The sequence below is a fragment of the Crinia signifera genome, chromosome 4, assembly GCF_055691185.1.
Source record: "Crinia signifera chromosome 4, ASM5569118v1, whole genome shotgun sequence".
Lineage (NCBI taxonomy): Eukaryota > Metazoa > Chordata > Amphibia > Anura > Myobatrachidae > Crinia > Crinia signifera.
Genome location: NC_139220.1, coordinates 138,351,183 through 138,368,297, shown reverse-complemented (window position 1 = coordinate 138,368,297; position 17,115 = coordinate 138,351,183). Strand labels below are relative to the sequence as shown.

The following is a 17,115-nucleotide window of genomic DNA, read 5'->3' as shown; positions in this document are numbered from 1 at the left end:
ATTCAAAAGACATAATCTTCATCGACCATTTGAAAAGGGAAGAATGATCCCAGGGCAGTATTATGCTGAATTATTGGACAGAGTCGACCACGCATTGAAGAGAAAACGGCCCCACTTGGTGAAGAAAAAGTGCTGTTCTACCACAACAATGCACCAGCGAAATTGGTGGAATTGGGCTACGAATTGCTGCCGCATCCACTGTATTCTCCAGATTTGGCCCCCTGCGACTTCTTCCTTTTTCCAAACATGAAAAATTGACATCAAATGAGGAGGTCAATGCCAAAACTGAAGCCCATTTCCCAGAGTTCGACACATACAAATTTTTGGAGGGTTTGAAAAAAGTTGACATATCCCCATATATAGGTGAACTTGTTACTTTAAGTCATGGGTCCTCAAACTGCGGCCCTCCAGATGTTGTGAAACTACGAATCCCAGCATGCCTTGCCACAGTTTTAACACTCCCTTATAGCAAAACTGTGGAAAGGCATGCTGGGATTTGTAGTTTCACAACATCTGGAGGGCCGCAGTTTGAGGACCCAAGTAAAAATGATTTGGGTAGATCAGTGGTCAGGGAACTCGGGCCTCATTACCCCACGCAGTGCATGTTTTGCAGGTCTCCTCACAGAGGGGTAGATTTATTATAGCGGCACTAAGAGCGCCGCTATAACACTCCCTGCTTCGCCTCAGTAGCAAAGCGAAGCAGGAGGGGACACCGACAAGATCTACTAAGATCTTGCCGCCGAAGCGGGGGAGCGCTAACTCCCCCCTCCGGCGATGTCCCCTCCAGCTGACAGCGTGTTAGTTGACACTTCGCCCCCGGCAGGCTGGACTGCGCATGCGTGGGATCTCGTTACTCACGCAAGATCCCAGCGCAGCTCAGAGCAGGCAGCAGGGACAGCGCTGTCCCTGCTGTGGGCATAGGGTATCGCCATCTGCAGCTGTCGAAGTCGATAGCTGCAGGCGGCGGAACGGTCAATGATGCTGACCATTCATAAATTGGGCAGGGGGCAGGCACGCAGCAGGAAATATCGTAGCTGCGCTATGCCTCCTGCCCCACAGCGCCGCGCGATAGACACCCGCTCAGCGGGTGTCATAGATCAGGGGAAGCGCTATCCCCTGCCATAAGGCACGCTGATAGCGCATATTCCCCTGATCGTTTGTTCATAAATCTACCCCTGTATCACAAGTGAAATAATTAACTCTACCTGCGGACCTTATAAAATGTGTCTGTGAGTAATTAGTACACCAGTGCACCTGCTGGGTTACCAGCAAAACATGCACTGTGTGGGGTAATGAGGACCGAGTTCCCTGACCACTGGGGTAGATGTTTTCCAGATGAGTATTCATTGTATATAATGTGAGTGATCAAAACCTTAATATATATTATATTATATTATATGATCCAATCAAGGTGCAGCAGTTAAATACATAAAGGCATGCAGATGCAGGCCACGAGGTTCCATTCTTCAAACCAAATGCAGAGCGGGGAATGATTTGGTATTTTAAGTGGCTTTGGTGGAATAATTTACTTCCAGATGAGGTGGTTTGAGTACATGAGAAACTGCTGTAAAACGGTCTCTACAGTTTAGAGAATGGTGCGTAAAATCAAAAACATCCAGTGTTTTCACAGTTCTGCGGGAGAAAATCCGATATTAATAAATGTTCAGCGGAGAATAGCTAGAGTGAACATAGCTGACAGGAAGGGGACAGTAACTTAAAAAAGCTTTTATGTGAGTTTTTCACTTAAAAAAAAAAAAAAAAAAAAGTATTTGTTTATACTTTCCATGACAGTGGACGTTGAGGAGGAATATAATAGCGTGCCGAGTGCAGCAAAGCACCGCGTGCGACGTTGTACACTTTATACTGTGTCCTATGTGGACAGACGAAAAGCAAATGCAAACGCATGTTGACCTTTTGCTTGTCGACCTTTTGACCCTGTCGACCTAATGCATGTCAACCTTTTTCAGGTTTCAAACTACTGCCTGGTGACCGATAGTGCTCGACCTAATGACTGTTGACCTAAGGATCCATACCCTTCTATAGAAAGACACGTTATTAATTGAGTTATGAAGACCACTGATTGCTCCCAGGCTTATTTAGATATATTTTAGTGATGAGTCTTATGTATGTGTGAGCAGTTGTTCTGAGTTTTAAGGAGATCAAGCCTTTAAAAAGCATTAAACCCCATACACACTTGGCGACCCGGCCTCCGTGCTGAGCGACAGGCTTACGCATGAATACTCAACACACATCGCAGTAAACCGCGATCTGTGCAGCGCTGGGCTTTGCTTATTGTTTATAGAAGAAGCCCTGCTATCTAGCTGGAAAGTTGTTGTTGTTGTAAATTGTTTTTCTGTTTGATACATTTCCTGTACAGGACCATTCATTGCACAGGAAATGTATGTACGTGTTTTGGTCTTTCGGATAATGATCCAATTTAAATTGATAGACAATAATTAGCACAACAACTTCCTTCAATTGAGAGTCGGTCAAAAAGTTTTTTTTGTGGTTGACCCCTACACATTAAAGTAAAAATTAAATCTGCATTCGTTCATTTGCGATACACGTTTCTTGGCATGTAATTTATAAGGTAGTATTGATCTAGCAACCTTTCATCGCAATGTAAAGGTGAAAAATGATTGCCTCCATTATATTGCCATATATGTTCTATTTAACCACACATCTGAATATCCTAAATCCCTCTTGCTGACCAGCCACGTTGTTTCTGCTGTAAACTGTAGTCCTTGTACACGTATATACTTTAGGTGTGCATTTATTACATCTGTCTTCCCTCTTCTTATCTGTTTTCTTTTATAGCTGGCACAGTTGTGCCTGTCATGTGTATTATAGGTTGAATTTGCAAGTTAGCTTTAGGGGGGTTTTCAATCCCAGGTCCTGACTGTCTATACGTCCTGGCAGTCGGGACCCTGGTACATTTTTGGCCCGCTCGCCAGTTTATCGGCAGACGGGATTCAATGTCCCATCTGCCAATTGGCGAAAAGGTGAAGTGTCTGTGAAAACAGCTATGGATTGTCGGAACGACAGCATTGAATAGGTGCCTGATGCTATTTCCCTCGTCGGAAATAGTGTCAGGGATTGAATACCCCCCTTAGTGTGTAATGCCACATCATTTCTGACCGTGACCGCCACCAGGAACCAATGCATCCTTTTGTGCATGCTGCTTTCATTGCTGTTATGGCAATAGTTATTGTAACTGCTTAGAAAGTATTGCCTTCTAAAATTGCTGTGTATTTCACTGAAGGGTTTTCATTGCCGCAGATGTTCTGTAAAGCAGCTCCGGGAGCTCAGGCACTATTTCATCCTGTACCATTAAGAGTTTCTATAATTCTTTAGCTTTACAAAGTGAACCTCTTAATAGTAAAACCCAGGAACAGGCATTTACTATTTCTTTCTCATTCTGCCTCTGGCACTGACATGCTATCTTTTTGTCATAGGATACTGGAGGCCCTGGAATGCTAGATTTCTGACAGACTCCTCATTAGGAGACAGCCATTTGACGACATGGAGGCTGTCGCCTCAGAGCTGGAACCTGAGAAAACGTTGGTAAGTTGCTTAAGTTTACATTAAAACTGTCTGACACTATTAAACCAATTAACCTTGTTTGAATCGGGTACTGTAGATGCAAGTATAAAGGTATTTGACCTATTACCCATAGTGCTTTTACCTATTGCCCAGAGTCCTTTGAACATGGCCATGGCTTCATCTTGTGAGCAGACTACTAAATAGAAAAAAAAAAATGTATTTGTCTGCAGTGATGTTAGTGTCCATCTACTCACTGTATAGTTTTAGTGCTCCTAATAGCGACTGTAAAAAGGAAACCATCCCTGATCATGTTCCCACTTCCCACATAATCCTTCTCTGTGTTAAAGCTGGTTGCAGTTGGAAATTACGTGCTAGTGCTGAACGGTGTAAATAGCATGCACTTGGAACACAGATCCGGTACACCACACTGTCTTCAAATATGGAAACAATGGTCCTGACTGTGCTCTGCCTCAAGTATGATGTCTAAGAAAAATTAGTGAGAACACATCTGCTCTGAGCTTGCGGATACTATAGCTTCCACATTGCTTGAGTAATATTGTGGCTGTTACAGGAAGTGGAAGTAGATTGCGTTAAGAGAAATGGTAAAAGACTTTCATAGTTTCCTGTATTGAGAATCCTTTAAAGACTAGTGCATCGTTCATGTCTTCATTTTCTACGGTCTTTCCTCATTTCAAGTTGTACCACACCAACAATAGCCGCACAAAAATGGCAATGGCAAGGGGGAATTTAATTGCTGCTGCCTAATATTGAACGTGTCGGGGGTGATGTCATGATTTTGACTGGTGGTCATTGTCATGCTATCCATTTATAGCCCTTTTTTGGGGGGAGGGAACGACAAAAATGTCCAGTTTTAGGACTACAACACAAGGGTTGTGTGATAAATTCCCAAATCCGTGTTTTATCCCGGATATGAGGGCGGCTTATCGCAAATTATGCTTTGATGCCTAAGGCATCCAAAATATTACCCCTAATAAGCATTGGGTATCGGGATTAAGACAACTGTCAGATAATAAGCTACTGCACAGCTTTGACTAGTGGAAAATAATAATGCAGTGGTGTGTGTGAATTGGAGGCATTCAGATTTTTACCACTCTCCTTCCTGGGAGGTGATAGATTGTAATTGTACACCCTCTTAAAGTGCAATGGATTGTGAAACGTGGAATTCAGAAGGCACTGGTCAGTTCTCATTGAGCAGGAAGTTAGCTACAGGTTTGATCTGATCACACACCAGTTAGCTGTTGTGTATGAATGCAGAGATTGCAGACATTTTTATCTTGACAATATAATACAGTAGTATTGTAATGCGGATGTTTAATTGACTTGATAGAATCTGTTTTTTTTTTTTTTAACTCACTTCCTCCGTTTCCCATTACAAAAAATGTCAATATTTTCTTAATGATGAAATAGTGACTTATCCGGTTTTTCTGGTCCTGTAGTTTAGTCAATGTGTTCTCAAATGTAAACTTTTAGGAAGCCACTAAAAGGTCATGTTATCAGGTCTAAAATGGAAAAGCCCTGCTTCAGGTGTGTCTTACTTTGGGTCAGGTCTTTCAGAGTTCACGACTGCAAACTGGGTCAGTAAGTTGGTAAGTGTCAGTGACAGGCAAGTTACAGCATTGGTGTCTTGTGCTAGTGATCAGGACTATCAGATTATAAATATATAATGCCAGTATGTATTACAGATGGGCTGCTTCTTATCAAATGATGCAACTGGGGTATAAATAGAAAGGGACAGAACAGCCATATTGTGAGTACAGAGTATTCATTACTGGAACATGTTCTGCTGTGTTATTGTGAGCTAAAAGAGGAACGAGGTAAGTTGTTAGTCCAGTAATAGGAGAAATGTTCTAATAAACATCTCAAAAAATGATTTACAAATGTATAATTCAGTAGTTAATTGTAATTGTGCTTGTTTTTCTAATGGAGGAGTTCTGCTCCATTGCCTAGTAGTGTAAATGTTCTCTGCTATGTGTCTACCAGCATACAGATGACAGCAGTCACACAAATGTGCGCTCTGGAAATAACATTTGGCTTGGGATTTGTCTCTGTTAACCTACAAATATAGCATAGTATCATTCACTTAGTTAATATATGCTGTGAACTATTGCTGGAAGTTAGGTGTAACAAGGTCAGAACAACTCCTGTGTTGTAAGTTATTGAGTTATCGCTCTATGAATTGTCTTTTGTGGTACCTCACATGAATGCAATGCATGCAATAGCCTAAATCACAATTTTATTCCAGGCATAGAAAGTTTTTGTCATATGTAGCACACTATAGGGGAGGTTCAACGGAACGTGCGCACACAACAAGAAAACATTGCTCATTGTTGTGTGAGCATACAGTATGTCACTGGTCCTCAAAGTCTGTCCTCCGGTACAGGTTTTGCAGGTCTCCTCACAGAATCAAGTGAAATAATTAGAACCACCTGTGTGTCTTTTAAAATGTGTCAGTCAGTAATGAGTGCACCTGACGGGTGACCTGGAAAATGTGAACTGTGTGGGGTCCCAAGGACCGAGTTTGAGAACCGCTGCAGTATGTGATGTTTCCTGACAGTGATATCCCACCGAGATGAATTGTGTGCTTTATTGAATCTCCCCTGTCTGTCATTTTGTCAGAAAAGTTTATTCTAAGAAGGCTGCTAATAACATTTACAATATTTATATTTACATTGACAGATTGGTTTTAAAATGTTTAGCATTAAATCTGTGTTTTTGACACAACTAAGTTCAAAATAATAATTTAAACTACAGTGCATGTTCTCAAACTTTGGGTTAGATTTATTAAGCTTGGTGAAGTGATAAAGTGTCAGGTAGGAGCTGATTGGCCGGTGATAAAAACCAGTAATTTTTCAAACCAAGCCTGTAACTTCACAGTTAGGAGCTGATTGGCCAGTGATAAAAACCAGACACTTTATCACTTCACCGAGCTTAATAAATCTGCCCCTCTGTCCTCAGAACCTCATATGGTTCATGTTTTCACGGTCACCTGTGAATTAAAAAAAAATGACAGGTGGTGATCCACAGTGCTCCTGCTGGGTGACCTGGAAAACGTGTTGGGTCCTGAGGACCAAGTTTGAGAGCCACTGCTCTACAATCTATGGGCAAGGTTTTATATAAACCAGCACCACATTGAGACATTGACACTAGTTAGGCTTCTCTTTAATTCTCTGTTAAGGAATAAGCATTTATTGTTGAAAATAGTGGCCCATGTCTGCATTGCTTAGTATTTAATTAACAGAGCCCAGTCTTGGCACATCTGCATTGTGCAACAATTAAAAATCACCTTAATTTCTGAAAAATTAGGTCCCTGTTCAGAACGGTTTCCAAAAAATATACAAAATGGTAAAAATTTAAATAAACTGTGCAGGAATATGGAGATTACAATATATACAAAATGTAATTTACTGAAATCATAGAATTACTGCCCAGTATTACATAAAACACAATTCATATAAAAATTGATATATAAGGAAAAAATAAATCTATATACCGTAATATTTATTTATTTAAAAAAATCAATTCATATAAAAATTGATATATAGAAAAAAAAAAAATCTATATACCGTAATATTTATTTATTTAAAAAAATCAATCTCCTTCGAATGATGTATAATATATATGCCTTGTTGTTATTGTCAGTATTGTTACATCTGATGCAGTAATATATATTGAATGCTTTTACTTATCTGCATATTCGGCTTCCAAACAGGCATATGTTAGTAGTGCTGGATAGCCGGTACCTCTGTGTGCTGTGTTCTTATGTGCAGCACTCCCTCGACTCCCAGCTGCTGGTGCAACGCCAAATCTAGGTAGCTATCTCTAGAGTCCACTATGCTGAATGAGGCTTTTTCAGGATCGAGGGTCAGGGTCCATTAAATGCTGAAATTTGTGCTATATTCCAGCAAAGATCCCTTATGCCTTTCTCTACCTCAAAGAGAGAAAATCACACTGCCACTGTCCTGTTATACTTCTGGTGTGTGGTCACCCGCATGTGTGATGGACTGGTACCAGACCCCATTTGTGTTCTGGAGCACAGCTTTCCATGTCTTAGCCGGTAGGTATTCTTGTGGGAGTTAGCCGGAAACCATTTAAGAAACAACTGGGTGAAGCGCTAGGTTGTCTACAAATTTTCTTATTAGATTTGTTTTGGAAAGTTTTTTTGTTTGTCAAGCCCGAAAATGTGCCAAATAATCTATTAATGCTGGTGAATACATAATCTTGTCTTCAAGACTCCATCTAGTTGCTATGGAAATTCAGCACACTAGCAGCTAGCAGAACTATTTGTAGGATATAAAGTAATGGGAATGGTAGGTAACCCCTACTAATAGTACTAATGTCAGCATAGAGTGGGAGTTTTTGTGTTTAAAGTTTTACCCGTGTTAGGAAGTGATGCCAAAAATAACATTGTTTTAAACCCATCCCCAGGTAAGCCCAAATCATAGTGTTGATTCCTTTCTCCGAGTCCTAAGGCAGAACAGTCCTAGGCCTTGGCCTAGCATGTAGAATCTGATTATGTGAATGGTATCTTGAGATGTTTATAGTTTAAGCTTTTTAACATAAATTCCATTTTCTCAGGACCAAGCAGGGCTAATATGGCATTCAAACAGATGGCTCCTTTACTTCTCAGAATTGCTGTATGTCAGTGTTGTATACATTTAGAGGGAATTCACCACCCTGGCATTTTCAGCTGCTGTAGATCTGGTTCAGAAGGCATCAGTGATTCAGGTCATAATGGACTCAGTGGGCAGTATTCAATGAGAAAGTTCTCCGTGTTTTATGGAGAATATTTGCTTTTTTCGCCTTGGACGGAGCATTTTGCTCTCCAAAAGCGAGCAACCCTATTCAATGTGAAATATTCTCCGTCTTTCTAAGTGATTTTCTCCGTCTCTCTCCGTGTAGAAATTCTCCATCTTTTGATGAGGAGCTGGAATGTGAACTTTTAACCCCTTCCCGACATTTGACGTATATATACGTCATGGCCGGGATGTACTTCCCGACACATGACGTATATATACGTCATGGCTTTAAACTGTCCCCGCGTCTATAGACGCGGTGACAGTTTGGAAATGTCTGCTGTCCCTGACAGCAGACATCCCCCCTCGCTGCCCAGGGGGGCAGGGATGCCCCCCCGGTCGGCAATCGCTGTGATTGGCTGTTCAAATGTGAACAGTCAATCACAGCGTTTCCTGTGTTACCGGCGGCTAAGCCGCTCGGTAACACAGTGATCGGTGGTGATCGGTGCTGTTAAGTACAGCACCGATCACCACCGATCGCCAGCCCCCCCTCCCACCCACCCGGCAGCTCACCCGGCAGCTCACCCGGCAGTCCCTGCAGTCCCTCCTTCCGGCAGCCACAGCGCACGCAGCGCTCCCCCCCTCCCACCCGCCCGCCAGCCGCAGCATAAATAAAATAAAATGTAATGTACTGAATTATATATATATATATATATATATATATATATATATATATATATATATATATATATATATATATGTGTGTGAAAAATTTTGAGCCAGATCTGCATTTTTGTGTAAAAAAATGTAATTTTTTACACAAAAATGCAGTTCTGGCTCAAAATTTTTCATTTTCACAAGGAATGAAGGAGACAAAGCACCCCAAAATCTGTGCCCCAATTTCTCCCGAGTATGGCAATGCCTCACATGTGACCAAAAAATACCAGTTGGGTGCATGGCAGGACTCAGAAGGGAAGGAGTGATATTTGGATTTTGCAGCACAGATTCTGGTTGAATGACCCCTGAAGCACCCATACAGTGGAACCCCCCCACAAGTGACCCCATTTTGCAAACTACACCCTTTAGGGAATTCATCTAGGGGTATAGTGTACATTTCAAACCCCCAGGGGTTTCACCAATTTTGATACAACTGAGCTGTGAAAATGAAAAATTAAATTTTTTCATTTTCACAGCCCAGTTGTATAAAAATTGGTGAAACCCCTGGGGGTTTGAAATGTACACTATACCCCTAGATGAATTCCCTGAAGGGTGTAGTTTGCAAAATGGGGTCACTTGTGGGGGAGGTTCCTAACTTTTAGCATCTTATGGTGCCTAGAAACCTACATGGTGCCTAAAAAATAATCTCATAAAAAGGAGGCTCCAAAATCAAGTAGGTGCTCCTTCTATTATGAAGCCTGTGGTTTGGTCAACGTGCACACTAGGGCCACATATAGGATATTTATGAAAACAAAAGAATTGGGGGAATCAATTTTTAGTCACATTTTTCTAGTAAAATCTACTGTGTTCCTTAGAAAAATGTATTAAAATTGAAAATCTGCAAAAAAAATGAAGTTTTGAAATTTCACCTACACATTGTTTTAATTCCTGTGAAACACCTAAAGGGTTAACAAGCTTCCAAAATGCTGTTTTGAATACTGTGAGGGGTGCAGTTTTTGAAATGGCATCATTTATGGGGGTGTCTCACATACAAGTCCCTCAAAGTCACATCAGAACTGAACTGGTCCCTAAAAAAATCAGTGTTTGAAATTTTCTTGAAAATTTGAGAATTTGCTATTCATATTTGAAGCCTCCTAGTGTCCAAAAAAATGAAAATGAGGTTGAAATAATGATGGCAACATAAAGTATACATATGGTCTATGTTAGTTATTAACTATTTTGAGTGGTAAGATTATTTGTCTCACAAGCAGAAAATTTAACTTTTTGCAAATTGCTAAATTTTCCATTTTTTTACGACATTTTGGTATTTTTCACAAAAAAACACAGACTGTATCGACGAAAATTTACCACTAACTTGAAGTACAATGTGTCACGAGAAAACAATCTCAAAATCACTGGGATAAGTAAAAGCAAAAAAAAGTTATCCCCACTTAAGTGATACATGTCAGATTTGAAAAAAAGGGCTCTGTCAGGAAGGCAAAAACTGGCTGTGTCAGGAAGGGGTTAAACTAAAAGGTTTTTTTTTTAATTTAGGGGTCAAAAAATCAGGTTTTTTTTTCTGTGAAGGGGCATGTTATTTTTATGCATGTGCTTATAGCACATTAATATATATTTAATAAAAAAAAAAATTTTTTATTTTTTTACACAGTGCAGCCAGCAGGGGGCCGGAGCGCTCGAGCCGCTCATTAGATATTCATATATTCACTGCACCCGATCGTTAATATGCACGATCGGGTGCAGTGAATACTGGGTCCCCCGCTGGCTATAGGGGGGGGGGGGGGGGGCAGCCTGTGCTGCCTGGGTCCTGGGGAGTCCCCCTCCCCACCACATTCCTCTGGAGCAGCCAGGGAGACTTTAATCTCTCAGGCTGCTTCCGTCCCCCGGCTCCCTGAAAGCTCCCTGCCGCGGACGCTCGTCCGCTGCAGGGGTTAAGACTCGCCGCGAGTGGCGGCGAGCATCAGCCACATTGAATAGTAGGTAAAGTGCCGTGACGGAGAATCTCCAAACATGGAGAATCTCCGCTAAAACACAGAGAGTGCATGGAGAGCGAAATAAAACGCTCTCCATGCATGGAGAACTTTCTCATTGAATACTGCCCAGTGAGGGGTAATCAATGTTTTCCCTTATTTTCGAGTTTTGTAAATTAGGAGATTTCACGATTCAATTCCAGCCATTTTTGCCAGGGAAACCGACAGGATTCACAGCTGCAGTCTTGGCTCTTTGAAATGCCGAATCTGCATTCGTGGAAACGCCCACAAAATTTTCGAATTAGCAGCCGTTTCCGCAGAAAAAGACACAGATGGTAAAATATTGAATAGACAGAATACAAATTCTAACTATACTTTGTGGAAATCACCGCTAGTTCAATGAAAATATTTCTCCGCAAAAAAATGCAATACCGGTTCGCACCCGAGATTTGGACAATGGTCTGTCCTGGGAGCAAGCCGTAATTTGCGATTATAGTCCCCACAGCGACCCAGCAATAAGCTGGGTTGCTGATGTCATTGGGGGGTGCAGGGGCAGAGGCAGTGCTTGGAGCTGTCTCTACCTCCATATAGTGTGGAAGGTATGGGACGCTCGACCCAGGTTGCCCGTTCATACTGCACAGCAACCAGTGTCCAACACAAGATTAACCCTTTTAACTGGGTCGGTATGCGGGGTTGATGGACCCGGGTAATTTGAAAAGGCCTTTTCACACGGCATGTCAACATTGAAGATGTTAAAGTTCATGGAAATAGATGGTATGAATAGGTTGTCAGAAATAATATGTGTAGCGGGCATTAGGGACTCATTTATATAGTGAGGCGCTGACACTTTTTTTTTTTTTTTTTAGCTTGAACTGCATGGGCAGCAGGCGATGAATGTACAAGTGGTGTAGAGGAGCCTTGTAGGCACCTATATAATTAATTGCAGTAATAGATGGCAGGCTGAACAGAAGGGGTTACATTAATCGTGACAGGCAATTGAAAGCATGGGTTTAGGAACTAGTCTGCACAGTATATGAAGAAATGGCACGTTTTGGAGACTGGAAATGTGGTGGAATGACTTTGACATGAATGTCAGGACTAAGGAAAGGTAAGTGGGAATTAGAGGGAGTCTCTGAATCTTCTTATAAAGAAAATAGAATGATGGTTCCATTGTTAGAGCGGCAGGCAAGAGACGGCAATGGTGTGTTTTGCACATGATTTTGACTTACAAATGCATTATGTTAGGATGTATAAATAGATGGGTGCTTATCACTCTTTATTCTTGTATGTACATTGTCTTTTTTGAAAATGCACAGCTGTACCTCTAATGACTTCAACTCTCCTGCTCTTCCATTGATAGTAGGTGTCCCCCAACATTTTATTCTTGGCCCTCTTCTTCTCTATCTCAACATCTCCTCTCTGGGTGAGCTTATTTGCTCACTCGACTTCCACTCTCAACTCTATGCTGATAATACTAAAATCTACCACTCCTTTCCTGGTCTCTCTCCCTGTATCCTCACTCATATCTCCAACAGTCTCTCTGCTATCTACTCTTGGATGACCCAGCACTTTTTTAGACTGAAAATATCAAAGACTAAGCTGACCCCTTCCCACCCTCCTGCATAAAACCTGACCATCGCTCATCCTAACCTGTTTTTATGCTCACTTCTTCTTTCCCTTCTGTGTCTCCCCTGTCTGTCTAACCCTCCCCTTTAGAATGTAAGCTCACGAGCAGGGCCCTCTCTCCTCATGTGCCTTTCTTAGAATATATAAACCTCTGCCACCCTGATTGCTTCAGTGTCCTGTCCCCTGATGCAACTATCCATATTTACCATGGACTTGTCCTAAACTGTCTTGTACTGTAATTCGGCATGTGTTTTTGCTCATACCAATGCTCTGTAAAGCGCTGTGTAATGTGTGCGCTATATAAGAAACTGTTAATAAATAGATAAATTATCAAACTGTTCAACTGCGGTATAAATAGCCAGAACAGTGCCTTAAACTAAAGACATCCTATACCAACACATGTTGATTTGTTGCAAGACATTAATTGCACAATTTGACTGCTTAGATAAAAGCTTGTGGAATTACTGGTTATCTATTTAAGCCTCCTTTTATCAAGAAAGAAATGTGCCATAAATCCTATTTACTTAAATAGCTGCCTATCTTTAAATATAAAGGTATCAGTATAATCATGTCATATAAGCCTTATGGCCTTTTTGAAAGATTAGATACTGTATCTTAATCTTTAGTTGCTTTTGCAAGTCGAAAAAGCTTGAATTATCTATGTTTATCAGACCTGATTTTTTTTTATTCCTTTTTTCATCCTACGGTGTGTAAAATGCCAGCATTTCATATACAGCTACAATGTGAAACCAATAAACAGCATATATGAAACAGAAGTACAGATTGCTCTGTCCAAGAGAGTTTACAGTCTAAATAGTGCAGGGAACAATTAATACATATAGGGGTTATTCTGGTTGACTCCCAAGGCTGTGAATTTGGAGCCTTGCGAGTCCTCCATACCTCGTCCGGTGAATGACCACCCCCGCGTTCACACTGGCTGTGGATGGATGTTTAACATAAACATCCATTCGCAGTCTAGGGGGAATCACCCCCATCATTTGATGGTTGAAGACCATCCATTGAATGCTGGCGAAGGTGTTATGTGTATCTAAGTGACTCTCATGTCACTTAGATATGTGTGCACCTTGGGGAGGTAGTGGACTGGCAACTGACATCCAGTGATGTCAGCTGCCCGCCCCACAAACCCACATCACCGGGAAAGTTGCTTGGGAACGCCCAGCGTTTTCATGAGTACGCCCATGAAACACTGGGGGTTCCCATAGGTTGATCGCCTGTACCGCCGCTGGATTCGGTATGGAATCCCGACGTTCAAAATCCCGACGCTGGAATCCCGACAAGGGGGGGACGTGGAGCGCCCCCCCCCCCCCTTGCGGGCTCGCTGCGGTCGCCACACAGTGGGCCCGGTGCCTCGCTACGCTCAGCATGCTAATTTATTCTCCCTCTATGGGTGTCGTGGACACCCACGGAGGGAGAAAGTTTCGGGATTTCAGCGGTCGGTATTCCAGCGTCGGGATTCCGACCGCCGGGAAATTGACTGCATCCCCCGCCGCCCCCCCGCCCGCAATCCTGGGTGCGTGCGCCTGGCGAATACCCAGTTCTCCGTGGCTGCACGCACCCTGCATCTGCACATTAGCAGAAATGCGCCCCCGCAAATTCGCACAGGGGTGCAATGTTTTGCACCTAAATAAGATTTTTAATGCAGTGGTGGCCAACCTGTGGCTCTTTTCTTAATGAGAGGTGGCTCCTGCAGCTACGGCACTGCCGCTTGCCTCCTCTGAATTTGCACTACTTTACTCTGTACATGATGTCAAGACGTCGCATAGCAGGAAAGCGCATGCTGTACCCAGCGTCAGAAAGTGTGAACAGAGACTGCAAGGGGGTGCGAGGCTGGGAGCGGTGGCTGGACAGCAGAGCGGGTGGGGCGGATGGACCGCAGAGCAGGCTGTCTACTTACCTTTTTGTGAGTGTTTTTTTTTTAGCACTGAAATAAGTGAAAGCATAACATTGATCTGTCCTTACAAACACACGTGTGAGAATTACTGCAAATAGTAATAATAATACTATAATAAAGTTATTTATAGAGCAGTTTTCTCCTAATAGGACTCAAAGTGCTTGCGTTAGCCTTTTGCAACACAAAAACAAACTTAATAAGGGACATAAGTGAAATGCTTGGGTGAACAGGAAAGTCCTGAGTTTATTTTTGAAAGTTTCCAGAGTGGAAGCTCTTGAACTTTGCGGGGAAGTGAGTTCCATAGAGTCGGAGCCACAGCGCTGAAAGCTCGACCCCCATTTAGGGAAATTCTAGGTGCTGTTAACAGCCCTTCATCAACCAATCGCATTAATCTAGTGGCTTGTAGCTTTGCATACAAAGTAAGTAAAAAGACATGGTTTCCCTCAGCTCACTGAATGGCATTTGTAACCAATTTTGAACACTACATAATAGAATTAAGAGGTATTTGCATACAAGTCAGAATTGAATTTTTTTTTATTGAAAACACTGATTGTCAAAAGTCCCACTGATAAAAAAACAAAAAAACAAAACAAAGTGAAAAGGTAATAAAGTTTTTTTTATATTGGGAAGATTATGTAAATTGTGCATTTTCAATGTGCTTGTCTCACCCCCAGCCTAACTAAACACTGAGGTGACACAAGGTCACGCTTCTATGACGTGAACACAAATGAAATTCCAAAGGCGTGAACACAAAAATGGGGCACACCCCATTTTAAATGGGGCATGACCATGTTCGATCTAGGCCACACCTATTTTCCGCAAGCCATCGGCTATTTGTCTTACCATAATATATTTTTGGTTTGGCTCATTGCCTCCGATTGGTTGGTCACCCCTTATATAGTGTAATAATAGTAGTTGATGTTATGGATAATGTGTGTGTCTATTAAGGCAGATGCTTCACTAGACTACCCAGAATTTTCTAGGAAATACAGCCCTGTGCTGACCGTTTGTTGGGCTAGTTAGCATTATGGTACAGGCACGCTTGCTATAGCATTATACCCCTGTATTTTCCATTACCAGTACAAACTAAAAGGTTTGTGATAGGTTATTGATTTGGGGTTTGACACAACCACATTCATTTTTTTTTGCCCATTAACAATATACCATGTGCCGTATATATGTATGTAGTGCGTACATATACAACTTTCTGAAAATCAATGACGATATCCTCCGATTAAGCTGCTTACACTACCAGGAGTATGTACACACTGTATGATGTGCATGATTTGTCACTCTGATCCATCAGAAAATTACCAATCCTTCAACAATTGGTCTAGTGTCTACTGAGCTGAAGTTCTTTTTTTAAACTAATGGATACTCCACCTCTCCTGCCAATCTCTTGCATAGTATTTTGTAGGGATTGTGGATTCCAAGATAGTGGCTGTGTCTATGGGGGGGATGTTCGAACATCTGCACCCCTGCTCCGCCCCCCTTTGCCGCCCATCGCATACATAATCATCGCAAATGCTCTAACATATGTGATAATTATGGCAAAGGACAGCTCTTGAGTTAAGAGCTGTCCTTTGCGGTGAGTCAGCGGGTCCCGGTGGCTCCCCCCTCCCTCCCTTAAACGACGCTGCTGGTGAGGGGGGGGGGGTCGATGCGGGGCGGCGGGAGTCAGTGCGGTGGGTCACGGTAGAAGCCCATAGGCTTCTTTTTTGGGCATCAACAGATTTTTCTGGCGATGCCCCCATCACGGTAACCCGGCGGGGGATGTTTAGAACATCCCAAAATGTGATAAAAACCCCAATAAAAGGGGTTTTACCACATTTTTAGTTTAGAGAATGTCCCCCTATGTTTTGTTCTCCATAGCATATACTAGCACTGATGATTTGTATTGCATAATCATTTTGGTATTTGATAATAAATTTGACATAAATCCAAGTTGATACTAGTGACATTACTCACCCTCACATGGGCAGATGTAACTTCTCCTGTTTGAACTGAAAATAGTACACAGGAGGAAGTTGTTCTATATATGGTGAGACTACAAGCTCCTCTCATATCTGAGTACTTTACAGACAGTTGGTTGACTGCACACTTTATGCATTTTCACCATTGTTTAATTTCACTATACCTGTTGAATGTTTTTAGAAAATTGCTGTTCAAGTGCTTAAACATAATTGTTCCGTTTTTGTTAAAAAAAAAAAAAATACACTACCAGATGCCATTAAAGTGGCCCCGATGGAGTTTGAGTTTTGTTAAGAGCAACAAAAATAAACTTGGCTGATGTGAATTGTGCCAGAAATATTCTCCAGTGCATGAGGCTTTAAATTTAGCACAGGGATATAATTCACTTTCTTAGTCACATGGGCACATGACAATGAACGTCGAGGGTGTTGCACCATTGTGTGCTTTGCAATATTTTTATTTCTCATTTGTTTTATATGTTCCAGTGGATAAGATTACAGCCCTTCCTAAACATTCGCGTATGTTAGGAATGGGCTGAGCAATTACCAGTCGCCAGGGTGCCTTTGCCTAATGTCCCAAGTAACAGCTTCTACTGATTTAACCAAAGCAGTAAAATCTACTACATAAATGATTCACGACCCTAATACTGTTAACGCCCTCAACT

At 41.9% G+C, this 17,115-nt stretch overlaps 1 protein-coding gene across 2 annotated transcripts in view; it reads left to right on the top strand.

Moving 5' to 3' along the window:
• The window catches only part of OSBPL8 (oxysterol binding protein like 8), a 217,685-nt gene that overhangs the window by 52,053 nt on the left and 148,517 nt on the right, over positions 1 to 17,115 (top strand). For both annotated transcript variants that reach the window (XM_083182589.1, XM_083182585.1), the window contains exon 3: positions 3,456 to 3,564. In XM_083182589.1, coding sequence (XP_083038715.1) covers positions 3,523 to 3,564 — 42 coding nt within the window. In that variant the 5' untranslated portion in view covers positions 3,456 to 3,522. The remainder of the gene's footprint in view (positions 1 to 3,455; positions 3,565 to 17,115) is intronic.